The sequence below is a fragment of the Tachysurus fulvidraco genome, chromosome 18, assembly GCF_022655615.1.
Source record: "Tachysurus fulvidraco isolate hzauxx_2018 chromosome 18, HZAU_PFXX_2.0, whole genome shotgun sequence".
Taxonomy (NCBI): Eukaryota; Metazoa; Chordata; class Actinopteri; order Siluriformes; family Bagridae; genus Tachysurus; species Tachysurus fulvidraco.
This window is the reverse complement of record NC_062535.1, coordinates 6,558,882-6,572,905: the sequence shown is the minus strand read 5'-3', so window position 1 is coordinate 6,572,905 and position 14,024 is coordinate 6,558,882. Positions and strand designations below refer to the sequence as shown.

At 41.4% G+C, this 14,024-nt stretch overlaps 1 protein-coding gene across 2 annotated transcripts in view; it reads right to left on the bottom strand.

Moving 5' to 3' along the window:
• Window positions 1-2,306: 2,306 nt before the first annotated feature.
• appa (amyloid beta (A4) precursor protein a) overlaps window positions 2,307-14,024 on the bottom strand; it is a 36,621-nt gene continuing 24,903 nt past the window's right edge. For both annotated transcript variants that reach the window (XM_027156070.2, XM_027156069.2), the window contains 9 exons: window positions 12,611-12,685; window positions 12,139-12,297; window positions 10,525-10,653; window positions 9,587-9,686; window positions 7,505-7,699; window positions 6,930-6,983; window positions 5,862-5,953; window positions 5,016-5,162; window positions 2,307-4,566 (listed from right to left, as the gene is read on the bottom strand). In XM_027156070.2, the coding sequence (XP_027011871.1) occupies window positions 4,468-4,566; window positions 5,016-5,162; window positions 5,862-5,953; window positions 6,930-6,983; window positions 7,505-7,699; window positions 9,587-9,686; window positions 10,525-10,653; window positions 12,139-12,297; window positions 12,611-12,685 (1,050 nt within the window). In that variant the 3' untranslated portion in view covers window positions 2,307-4,467. The remainder of the gene's footprint in view (window positions 4,567-5,015; window positions 5,163-5,861; window positions 5,954-6,929; window positions 6,984-7,504; window positions 7,700-9,586; window positions 9,687-10,524; window positions 10,654-12,138; window positions 12,298-12,610; window positions 12,686-14,024) is intronic.

The following is a 14,024-nucleotide window of genomic DNA, read 5'->3' as shown; positions in this document are numbered from 1 at the left end:
TTATTTTAGTGATTGCTTAGGACAACAATACCATAAAACAAGTTAGAGTAAGCAAACTTGCACAAAAAACAGACATTAAACGAGCAATATTATTAATTGTTGAAAGGCAGACAAATAAGAGTTGCAAATAATAAGACTTGCAAATAAAGTGCTATGACAACGGTAAGGATAGCGTTAATATCCAAAACTGCCGTCGGCGATGACAAGAAGTGACGTCATTTTGCACATGCGCGGAACCGATCGTGTTGCTGGTACAGATCGAGTAGCGACATCTCCTCCTGTCTTGTATTTTCCCCACCCGTATTCCGAAACACTTCCGGTTTAACGGGCTAGCATCTGATTCGTACACTTCATAAAGCGGGTGTGGTGCACTCTGCCCCCTTCTGGCCAAAAACAGGCATGTTTTAAACTTTTTAAGCTCACACTGGGGCTGATGCAGATTTGTCTTTGGGCTCCTGCTAACTCCACCCACATTTATGAGCTAAGGGCCAGACTGGGGGACACTGTAATGTTAAAGAACACGAGGACAGAGGCAGCAGACCTTCACCTTCCCATAAACATCATTAGTTTGTCTTTAACACATATCTCTGTTGTATACGTCAGACTCATACTTAGTATTTAATATGAGGAAATAGTCACTTTTTATATCATCATATTTACTGAACTGAATCATTAGTTCAGTGTATATGCCATCGTTCAGCTCATGGAGAGAGGGAGTGAAAGAGGGGAGATAGAAGAAGAGAGGAAGACAAAAGGGGGGAATAGAGAGGAAGAGAAAAGCAAGGAGATAGAGAGTGAGAGGGGAAGAGAAAAGGGGGGGGGCAGAGATCACACATCAGGTGTGCCATGTTATAACTTGCTCATTCCTCGACACTCCCACTAGAAATGGAACATATTCTGATAGATAAAAGACAGATTTGCTTATAAAATCAGATTCAGACTGATTCAGTGATGTTGTTTTGATATCAGTGAAACAAATATCTAAACTTCATTAAAATTAACTTTTTTTTTTCAAAATGATAATTTTTGAATACTTAAAAAAAGAAAATCTCCATTAAAAGGAGTTTCATTCTAAACACATGATTACAGGTGTTTGCGTTTCAACCTCGTGTTCAAATGTTACATCTCATTTTCATTAGTTATGAAGAATCCAGGCTTTTTGATTGGACTTTATGATTAGAGATTTTATTGTGCGCAGAAAGTGTTAAAAATATTCAGACTGACATAAACTCACTGTATATAACCAACACACATACAGTATACAAACAGCTATTCATTTTAAAATATATAACTTTGTTAATAAAATAATTGATATTTGTGTGATATTTATTTGAATAGGAATAATTTGCTTCGACCAGGGAAAGAAGTAGCCAGCGTTATTTATTTCAGTCTCTCATATCTGAAGGTGTTCATTATGTAAAGGTCAGCATGGCTTCAGTGGTTTCCTGGAACTTAATTTAGTCTTGCCCTTTTGTGCTTCGATTTTTCTTTCTGAAAGACAAAACTTAAACAAACAAACAAACAAACAAACAAGTTAAAGTGCTATGTCTGGTCCTTAAACTATCTTAAAGGTTCTCAGTGAGGTGATGGACACAAACACTGTCTTTAAAGTCATCTGTCTATTCAGTTATAGAAGGGAAATGGTTTATAATCTCACTCTGTGGTGTCAGCAAATGAGGATGAGGTTCATTTTTGAGTCCTCACATTGTCTCAGCAGCTTTTTTACTCACCACCATCAACTCTGGCTTTATTCTCAATGTTCGTATTCCTGTAAAGCTGCTGTGTGACAGTTTCCATTGTTAAAAGCGTTAAACCAATAAAGCTGAAATGAAATGTCCAGTGTCACCCAAATGACTATGAAGTTCCCTTCTGAGTCTGGTTCCTCTTAAGGGTTCTTCCTCATATCCTCTCAGGGAGTTTTTCATTGCCGCCATCACCTCTGGCTTGCTCATTAGAGATAGTGATGTGAGATATATATATATATATATATATATATATATATATATATATATATATATATATATATATATATATATATATATATATATATATATATATATAGTATTTTTAATTTTAATTCAATTTAAACTTTAATTGTATATATTCATTTATTTATTTTTATCCTTATTTTTTGTCTTCTTCTTATAATCATATATTTATTTATTTTTTCTCTCTTCTGTTTCCACACTTCTGTAAAGACAATGGGAGTTGTTGAAAGCTCTATATAAATAAATAAATAAATTAAAAAAAAAGAAAAGAAAAAAAGAGAAAGAAACATGCAGAATGATGTACAACCACACAGGAAATCTTGTATGTACATTCAAATCTTTATTTATGGAATTCAGTGTATAAAGCATAGTGTTTCCAGTCAAAGCAAATATTCCATACACTTACACAGAGGAAGAAAAAGTCACACAGAAAGAAAACGAGTCCTGCTTTCTGTATCTACAACGCAGCATGACGCACTGCATCCCTAATGCCTTCTTACACCTCAGCCAGAAAACTGCACCCACAATCACTTCATCTATTTATCCAGTAATATTTCGGAGTTATTTACGTCGTCTTGTTTTTATTTCTTTCTTTTTTTTAATGACTACCCAAGACAGCTCAAAATGATACAGGAAAAAAAACTCTGCAGAAAACACGATGTTCACGAGAACAGTGAGTTTCGTTTGCACACTTTCTGTTGGTTTAAAGTCACTCGCTACAGCAGTGCAGACGCCTTAACGCATGCTTGACGGCTAGTGCAGTGTGTCACGTTCATCAGAAGAGCTGAGTGAGGAGTTTCATACTGAGAGGATTACTTGAAGTCCAACGAGCCTCTACTGGAAAAAAAAAAAAAAATCATCTGCTCTCTTTAATCCTTAATCTGAAATCTGATTTTAGCAAGTAGCCACGGCTCGAAGATCACTTTATATATGAATTAACCTGTTTAATTAAAGTAGATACTTTATCTTCTCACTTATATTAGTTTTTTTTTTTTTTGCCATGTCTACATATAATACTCCTCTGTGTAATTGGTTTGCATGGATCCAATCTGGCAACCTCTTAATACACCGCATCTTAAAAAATAAACTACTAAAAGGATTGCACAAGGGCTGGAAAGAGACTAGGAGACATTTTCTTCTTATTTCTTTCCATCCTTCCCATGGAATCCCACCCAGTTCTGCACTGCAGCAGCACAAGCAAGAGATGAGACGAGAGAAAAAAAAGCCTCTTTGGTGTTACGTTTTCTAGGAAACTAGAGGCTGAAGGAAAGAAGGTATTCTTTTTTTAAATTTTTTTTTACTTCACATGGGATTGTACAAAAACACAAACTTCACTGGCGAGAACATACAAACACATACAGTGAATCCCTACCACCCGAACAGGAAATACCCTCGATCCTGAAAACCTGTTACAAAACACATCCAACCATGTGAATCCAAACAGAAAATAAATAGCATGGAAACAGAGAAAGAGAGGGAGAGAGAGAGAGAGAGAGAAGGAGACTGAAAGAGAGAAAGAGAGAGAAGGCGAGACTGAAAGAGAGATCTCCAAAATGCACAAGATGAAAACACATCAAGATAGAAATATATGCACTGATTTTCCAGCCCCCAGTCGCTGGAGGAACTCAGAGTAAAAAATAAAGAAAAAAAAAATCTCGTTTTTTGTAAATCATGTCTGTATAAAATCAAAGCAGAAAGCAAATCTGTCTACTGTAGTTGCTCGTTAGCGAAACTGAAGTCATGAGAAGACGGTAAATGTTGAACCCTGCAAAAATGACGATCTCTACATGAGAAAGGACCCATTCAGACAACAGAGTTTTTCTTCATTGTTTTTTTTATCATGCACTAAATAGATACATCTAGTTTCTTTTTTTCTGCATTACGACGATACATTAGATTCAGCTAAAGAAAAAAATTCTCTTGATCCTTGATTTTTCTTTTTTTTTTTTCTTGGAAAAAAAAATCTTTAAATTTAAGGAGTTCGTTCAAGACTACATTAGGGATATCACTATAATCTTATCGTCATGAGTTTAATCCTTTTTGGATCCAACACAGCACAGCTGTCATCAAAGCACCCCATGGGACAAGGACAGAAGAGTGCAGAAGAAAAGAAAATGAGTAATAGTGTCTTTAACGCTAATCAGTTCTATCCCAGTGTTCGGCATTTAAAGTAGTAGTGGGAATGGACAGTGTATGGCGTGGGGGTGGGGTGGGGGTGGGAATGGGGTAACCTCAGATCAGCCCAGTTTCATTCAAAATCAAAAGATAAAACACCTGATTCTGAATCTGTGCTTCACTACATGTGTAAAATAAGAGGTTTGACCTGTTTATATGAATCTTTTTGACGAGTGACCAATCACAAGTGACTTATGGCACCGCAGGTTATGTACTACAGCGAGAGAGTCGTTCCCAACACTGTCCACTGGGGTAAAGAGGAAGGGGTTAGGGGTTAGGGGATTACAGCCTAGCAAGTGGATCATTAGTTCATCTGCTCAAAGAATTTATAGGTAGGATTCTCGTAGCCGTTCTGCTGCATCTTAGAAAGATGGCGCTCTTCTGGAGTGATGGCAGCGTCCACCTGTATAAAAAAAAACAACAACATGTCAACGTACACCTCGATGCTACGGTCATGCACATCTCTCACAGTAACACATGCAGAACGTATCGAAAATAAAACGACTGGATGTTTTCACGCCATCGTCCAAACCGACTCTGGACGTCTGAGAAAAGCTTGTGACTTATTTACTCAAGAATTAAGGTACTTGTGATAAAGTGCCTTTCATAACATTCGCTTCGATTCTACACCACAGACAAAGGATACTGCATCACTGCATACTTAATTTCTATATAACACTTTGTGTTTAAATGACAGACAGGAAAATACAGTTCGACTGTTTTCGGTTGTTGCGTCCGTAAAAATGTTTTTCTTCATCTCAGAAGTTATCCTTTTATCTTTACATTCATGAGACAGACGAAAGGAAGAAGAAAAAAAAAACGAGACCCAGACGTGAGGACGCATGCACTGACCTCGATCACACCGTGGTGGATGGATGTGTACTGCTTCTTTCGCAGCATTACCAGGGTGATGACAATGACGGTCGCTATGACGACACCTCCTACCATCAGGCCAATAATAGCACCCTTGTTAGAGCTGACGTCTTCGGCGAAGAAAACCTACCAGAGTAAGAGAGAAAGCAGAATATGGAAAAAGTTAAATAGGAAAAGAGACATTCCACTATCTACTGGTGGAAAGAAATCAGTCACTAGGGAAATTGCTCAAGAGAAGATGCAGCAGCTGCCATCTCAGTGGGTCTGCGTTGCCATGCCAACTTGACCCGGTGGCATGGTAACAAGAATGAAGCTGCCCGCTCCTGGCACTAATTTATATCCGATCACAGGAGAGCAGGGGGCTGGTGTCCGGAAATGGTGGTGTCAAGTGAGTGTGTATGTGAATGTGTGTGTGTGTGTGTGTGTGTCTCTCTCTCAACGGTGAGGGAATGTAAAGAAGTCAGTCTATGAAGTGCAGTGACATAACCTCACCCTCGACGGCTGGAAACGCTCTGTAAGGTATGGACTGGTTAGAAAAACGGATGCCTTGGGAATCAGCATTTTTCTAGTTTTCACCAGTTTGTATCAAAAATGTAATTACGGGTCTATAAAACACTTTAAATCTTATCTATTTATCAGAATCATGAAAGAGTTTTTGCACAAGATAGTTTTAAAATGATGCCTATAAAATTCTAATCCACTTCTGAACAGGTCTGTTCACAGAAAATGTACAAAATGCCGGCTGGTGTCAGGATTTTCCCATCAAAAACTCACTCTTATTAAAGGGTTGTTTCAGGGATGTCGTTATCGTGCATATGTACGTACCAGTTTCTGGTGGTGAACTTCATAAGCAGCATTGTGCCTCTCCTCTGCCTCCATCCTCAGCTCAGGAACATCCTCAGGCTTCAGGCCAGACACTAAAACCACACGGAAGAAAGCAAAATTAAACACGTGTGACAATTACATTGTCAGTGAGTGAGTGAGTACATTCATAAAAATTTCAATGAAATAACAGTTTAAACACTTTCTTTATACATCCTTCAATACTGGATCTTCTATAAAGACCCTAATGCATCTTTTCCACCGAGGCAGTTCGAGTGCTGGTTCGGAGCCAGAGCCTAATTTAGAATCAGTTCTTTCTGTTTCGACCGCCAAAGCACTGGCTCTGAACCAGGAAAAGTGGTTCTTAAGTAGCACCAAAACGTTGCTGGTCTAGACTTAAGTACCGCTTGCGTTAGGGGCTGTGGGCGGGGCTACTGTCAGTACATTTGTTAATGTACCTTAAGTATACTAATGTTTAATACACTTTTACTTTAGCGCGATATGATCAATTATCAGCACACATGATAGTAGGTAGCTACATGCTAAGCCTAATTTTTTTCTGTGTTAATGATAAAATAACGTTATGTACTTTCTCGATTACAACCTCCGTTTATACAGATTACACGGAGCTGCACGTATACGTTTTATTCGCCGCGTTTGGATGCCAATGTAGGTTCACAAAGCCATGAGTATTAACACTAAAGCAACATCCGCCATTGTTGATGTTGTGTTTGTGTTTGTCGCTGCTGCGCTAACGTTGCTGGGTTACGTGACCCGTATACAGTGACGTCACACTCGGCGCTGTGATGGCTCTCTAGCCGGTGGAAAGGCAAACCGGTTCTTAGAAGGTTCGCCAGTGGAACCAACTTTGAACCAGCACAAGCGTTAGCTCTGAACCAGCACCCGGTTCTTTCGGTTGGAAAGGAGGCACAAGAGTGTATTATGACGGTATAGTAATACTCACATTAACACAATTAATACAAGCTTTAGCATCTCTTAAAGGTGAAACTTATTGAATTTTATACTGAACCTTTTGACCAGCCTGTTGTATTAGATATTTAGTAAACATACCTGGGTGAGTAGGAAGCCCTCTGTCAGGAAAGGGACGAACATCGACAGGCTCGACTGCGGAGAGAGAAGAGACTAATGTTAGACGGTCTGTTAGCTGTAATGGAGGTGATTCTCTCATTAATATTGAATGTATTACTTTTACTAAATACACATCTCTGGATGAATCATATCTTCTAACTGAGTCATGAACGAGTCATACGTTTCGAACGACTAATAAATAAATGTATTGTTTTAGAATAAATTAAACGAGTTAGCACTTGCTATGACTGCACATTTAAAAGCTACATATAAATATATACGTAATTGCGGCTGGAATTAGACACGTAGTGCAAAAACAAGTACAAGACTGAGCATCTTCATATCCTCACAAAGATTAGTAGCAGAAGGGTCATTTTTTTTTTCTACTGCTATACTGGAGCAGATTAAGTATCATATGTACTAATATCCATGCGGTTATCTAATCAGCCAATCATGGGGTTGTGAGTCACATATTTCCTCCTTTTGACGTGAACATTAACAGAAGCTCTTGACCAGGATGATTAGATAACTGCACGGATGTGTCGTGTTGTGTGTACCGTGGTTCTCAGTGTTGGGTTGGTTGAAGCTTTCAGGGTGAATGAAGCCCAGGTGGTAGGAGTCCTCAGGTGGCAGTAGGTCGAGCGGGGCGGTGCTGTCGGGCATCAGGGCGTCATTACCGTAGCTCACTCTCACGTCGCTCTGCAGTGACGCTAACTGTGCTGACATCTCCTGCTGCTCACGCTGTAACAGTTCTGACAAGGAGAACACAGAAATCAGATTAACTGCCTGCAACACTCGCTGTTCATTCTGGCATGCGGGTGCAGTGGCTAGTACTCATGGCTCTCATGACCATAGATCTTAGGGAGGCAATAATAATAATAATAATAATAAAATGAAGTCCACTGCCTATCACACTTAAATTTAGCTCTAGGATTTTGGAAGCTGAGCGTCTTAGACATCCAGCGTCCGCTCTAGCAGCTCAATATTACTATCGATCAGGTGTGTGAGACTAACACAGTAACCAGATTTCAGCACAACCTCCAGCCCAACAACATCCACACAAAATCTGCCAAATTCCCATTTCGGACCATTAGTTACTATAAGACGGTGAGTGCTCTCTCACATCACTGTGCAATATCTAGTAGAGTAAACATATCAATGGCTGTAACACTAACACATTATTAATCAGAATTTAAAATGATACAGTTGTATATTGATTGGCTGATATGATAATATGTATATTAAGGGATTCATATACCGTGTGTGTATCAAACACACACCGACCCACCCCCACCCACCCACCCACCCACACACACACACACATACACAGTGTGTGTATATATATTGAGCCACCCACTGTGTAAATGGTTGATTTTAGAGGATCCTGTCGGAGTTTCAATGTTTAATGTAGTGATTATTCTATCTAACAGATTACTGAATTACCCAGAAATATCAGATTACTACTACATTCAATCATTTACATTTACATCATTTAGCAGACACCCTTATCCAGAGCGACTTACATTTTTATCGCATTTTTATACAACTGAGCAATTGAGGGTTAAGGGCCTTACTCAGGGGCCCAGCAGTGGCAGCTCAGGAATCGAACTCACAGCTTTCCGATTGGTAGCCGATTGGTTACACCTTAACCACTAGGCTACCACATCCCCCACATCCCCCAATCACTGCACAAATACCCATCGAGTCAACAGTTAGATTTTTTAACAATATCTGAATCCTTTAAAAGGAGAAGAAACTGCATAAGCAAAGTAAGTTCCAAATTTATGAAAAGAAGTGGGTTTAAAAAGTAGCCAGAGATTAAAAGCATAATGAGAACAGCCAAAGGGAATGAAATTGAGGACAAAATTAGAGGTGAAGTAAATCGAAGCTCAGGGGTCACTACTCTAATTAAAAAGGTACTTAAATCACAGACTTGCTGATGCTTGTGACTACACCAGAGTGGAGGCAGCGGAGAAGACAGACGTGAGGATGGGCAAAGAGAAGAAGAGAGAGAAATAGACTGTGACTGATTCAGGGAGTCACAGATGGTCAAATGACGCACGGGGTACAAATAAACACCGTAGACACACACAGAAGGGCAAAAAAGACATGTGGAGGACATGAACACACACTAGATGATGGAATATTTCTCCATGGAATAATTCTCCAATCTGATTGGTTGGAAGGTGTTGAACAATTTTCAGTACAGTTAAATTGCTAACATTTCAGTTTTAAATGATTCAGCTCATTATTTCTATAGTAACATTTTACACAAACCTTCCAAATACTAACAATACTAAAGCTTTGAGAAAAACGAACGGATGTCCGGACCACCGTTGTTCTGCTGAAGCCGACCGTAAGGAAACGTTTACGAATTCTGAGATTTCCTGTTTCTCAGTAACATTAACATGACAGACTGCATTCTTTCTTCCTATTTAAAAAAAAAATGAAATAAAATGAAAGTCTGGTGCTGGAACGACTTCATACTTACATTCACGTAGGACTTTATAGCTGCTTTGATATGGACGTTTCTCAAGATTAAAAACAACTCTAAACAATGCAATATGTAATATGTCGGTGTGACTGTCCCATATGTAATATTTGGAGGCAGTAAACAAATAGAAATAAGAAACGCTCACCAACTTGATCCTGGATATCCTCCAACACGCCTGGAACTTTGTAGAGAAGAGCCAGAGACTGGTTCATCCTCTCCTCGATCACACGCAAGTGGGTCAACACCTAAAGACAAAAAGCCAGATGTCCTGACGTCTGATCCCTTTTATCCCCTGAAGCGGATTTGTGTCTTTTGTAATACACGTCTAAATCCGTTCACGTGAACCTTGTTGGAATTTTTCACCCGTTATTAGATTTCACCTTCGGAAACGAAGCCAGAAAACCTCAGTCTGTTATTACGAGCTGACTGTCAAACGTTAAAAAAAAACAAAAAACAGAGGAACGTGTTTTCGTCCTTCAAAGACGGCAACATCTCTATTAAAAAAGCAGTTAAACATTTTTAATGCTTTACAGCATCAGATTAAGAAGAATAAAACAGTAGTAACGAGGCTAAGCACACTTTAGTTGCCCAAACCGCAATCCCAGAAGTGACATTTGAGATGTTTTTCACACCATTGTAGCAACCACAGCAAGGCAGTCAGACGCATTAAAGATCGTCTTCCTCCCGACTCACACTGTGATGGATGTCTGGATATCACTCTGCGTTTTATTCCGCCTGCTCTCTCGGTTTTGTCTGTCGCATTGGTGTAATGTTAAGCACGCAGGCAGTTATTTGATCCTCAGGGGCGACACGTGCCAATGTGCTTCAGATCAAATGTAAGACCAGGTTTCTGAACGCATAACTACTACTAATATTACAGGCACCTTAATCGAGGAATCTTATTCGATGCGGTGTTCATACGGGACACAATAAAAAATAGAAAGAAACACTGCTTTCTCCTGTTATTAATATTCAAACCTTTGCAGGATAACGTCACATTGTGGTCTGTACAATCCAGGATACGTTTTTAGGAAGCAGATTTTCTGTATAATGTCTCTGTGAGATTGGGGTCTGCTTGCGTACCTGAGGTCGGATCTGAGCGGCTTTCTTGGGGTCCACGACGCGCACGTGCTCAAAGTGTTTCAGGGTATGCTGCCTGTCCTTCTGCTCGGCACGCACGTACTTCTTCAACAGACTGAACACGTGACGTGGCTAGAGAGAGAGAGAGAGAGAGAGAGAGAGAGAGAGACACTAAAGAGTCGTTCTTGATTGAAAATTCTGACCCAACAGCCAGCCAGCGGTCGTCAACCTGCGGTCTGGAGGTAGACAACGAGCCATATGGCGAGTGTTACTGCTATTAATATGGATTAATATGATAATGTGTGCATGTTGATGTGTTTGATCGTCTAAGGAATTTGTTGGACACAGAACTATTCAGGATCGGTTAAAGTGCCCATGAATATGCTGTAAATAATCTGTGTGGATGATCAAATGACTTTTTAAATGCCCAGGAATCTAATATCAGGTTCTATTAACATTACCTTCATTATATATGAATGAGTGGGTTAATATTCAACTTAAAAATGTCCTTGGAGTCTACCTGCCATGCCAGATAGACCGGCAGAGAGATGACTGGGAGCAAACCAGCTAGAATTAATCACAGGATAAGAAGAGAAAAAGGAGAAGGAGTAGACGAAGCCTTTATATCGTCACATACACTTTACAGCACAGTGAAATACTTTTCTTCACATATCCCTGCTTAAGAAGTGTAGGTCATAGCACAAGGTCAGCCATGATATGGTGTCCCTGGAGCAGAAAGGGTTAAGGGCCTTGCTCAGGGGCCCAACAGAAGCAACCTTTCGATTAACAACCTAAAGCCTAAACTATTTCAGCTCCCGCTGCCTTAACTTAGTGACTTATTAACAGATTCACAGCAGGCAAATTAATCTAAACTCACATGAGCGAAGGTTTTATTTTTAACGTTCAGGGGGACTTGAACATGAGTTAAGCCTGGACTTGGCCACAGAAACATTTATTATCCCACACGCAGAGGCTGCACTTCACTGATGTCCTGTTTTGTTCCAACTGGGTTTTATTATAATCCCAGCACATGCAGTATTGATCACTCAGATTAAAACATGAATGTTTGCTTGTACCGTTCCTTGAACAGTAACTCTGTTCCGTCTCAGCAGGCTGTGTGTGCTATCATCACTAGCTGAATACCGGGTCCAGATTAATCGAATTTCGCTCCGCTCGATGCTTCGGTGTCAAAATTGAACTACACCAGGCCAGAAAATGGAAAAAAAGTGAAATTGCTTTCAGAGCCAGGCTGAAGGGGGGGATGAGGAGGAGGAGGAGGAAGAAGAGGAGAGGGACCGAATGAGTGTAAAGGAAGACTGGTGTCAGGAAAGCAGTGGAGCAGAAAGACAGTAAATGGATGGAGGGAGAAAAGAACAGTGTCATATGGAGGGCACAGATGGTGAGAGGGTTATTACTGGGAGCTGGAAGTAGGTGAAAGTGTGTGGATTTAATTTGGTGCATATAATCTGTTGGTTTGTGAATTATTTAGCTCACATTTGTTTAGTCCTTAGGCACACCACGGACCAAGGAGCACATGCAAAGTGTTGCCAAGGTGAAATGTGAGACATATTCAAACATGCCGTGTGTGTGTGTGTGTGTGTGTGTGTGTGTGTGTACCCGTGGCTCATCTGCCTGCAGGGCACTCAGAAAACTCTCGAGTGCAAGGCGTCGGCGGTCGTTGAGAAGAGCCTCCACACGAGCCATATGAGTTTCCACAAGCTGCTGCCTCTCACTGGCTGCCTCCTTCTCTAAAGCCTCCACCTTCTCCTGGAAGTGCTGCTTAGGAAGAAGTGAGAGGAGCAGGAAGCATACAGGAGCAGGACAAAAGAAAGGAGAAGAGAAGAGAAAAGAGGAAGGAAAGAGAGGAAGAAAAAAAAAGGATCTGATCCCAGTTGTAACAATACACCAGAGGAGGCAATCTTTCCTTTACACACACACACACACACACACACACACACACACACACACACACACACACACACACACACACACACACACACACACACACACACACACACACGTACGTCCTGGCTGCCTTTAGTGGAAAATTCCATCTGATAAAACCTCAGAACAGATGGGTGGAACTCACCTGGATGACCGCCTTCTTGTCGGCACGTGGCAGACTCTTAGACTGACGCTCAGCCTCCTCCCACTCCCTCATCACCTACACCAAAAACGACAGTGTTAATGTCTGTATACGTTTTGCAATGTTTCCTGCTACAGCGTATCCAAACTGCTGCACGGAAAAGAAGACATGGGGCAAGAGGCATGTGACACAGCACTTCTCCCAACTCCCCCACGTTTCTGCACACTCGTTCACCCCCCGAGTCACTACTCCACCCACAGACATTCTTTAGGAGATGTGAAGAACAAACACGTCCACACAGACGGGCCCTGGAGCGGTGAGACACAAAACCTTCTACACCCTGAATTTCCCTTTAATCCGTCACCTGTCTGTAGGGTGGAATATAAAGGCACTGAGATACCTACACAGTGCACTACAGGAAAAATACAATTACATTCGAGTTAGACACAGAAACAAATCTGTTCATGTAACATCACACTGACACGGTGCGTATTTTGTTGGTTGTTTATTTAATACAAACAAATATTTAGTATAAAAAGTAAGATCCCTTTTCATTTATATTAGGAGTCTTAAATTTGACCTTGCTGTGATCTTGGCCCTGTGTGGATTGATTCCAAAATTCAGTTCATTTAAATTTTCTATAATTTATCACTATATAAAATCCTACAATTCCTCAGGAACGTGTTAGCGTGTCTGTGTGGCTGTCTCACTGTCTGTGTGGCTGTCTCACTGTCTGTGTGGCTGTCTCACTGTCTGTGTGGCTGTCTCACTGTCTGTGTGGCTGTCTCACTGTCTGTGTGGCTGTCTCACTGTCTGTGTGGCTGTCTCACTGTCTGTGTGGCTGTCTCACTGTCTGTGTGGCTGTCTCACTGTCTGTGTGGCTGTCTCACTGTCTGTGTGGCTGGCTGTCTCACTGTCTGTGTGGCTGTCTGTGTCACTGTCTCACTGTCCGACTGTGTCCGTCTGTGTGACTGTCCGACTGTGTCCGTCGGTGTGACTGTCCGACTGTGTCCGTCGGTGTGACTGTCCGACTGTGTCCGTCGGTGTGACTGTCCGACTGTGTCCGTCGGTGTGACTGTCCGACTGTGTCCGTCGGTGTGACTGTCCGACTGTGTCCGTCGGTGTGACTGTCCGACTGTGTCCGTCGGTGTGACTGTCCGACTGTGTCCGTCGGTGTGACTGTCCGACTGTGTCCGTCGGTGTGACTGTCCGACTGTGTCCGTCGGTGTGACTGTCCGACTGTGTCCGTCGGTGTGACTGTCCGACTGTGTCCGTCGGTGTGACTGTCCGACTGTGTCCGTCGGTGTGACTGTCCGACTGTGTCCGTCGGTGTGACTGTCCGACTGTGTCCGTCGGTGTGACTGTCCGACTGTGTCCGTCGGTGTGACTGTCCGACTGTGTCCGTCTGTGTGACTGT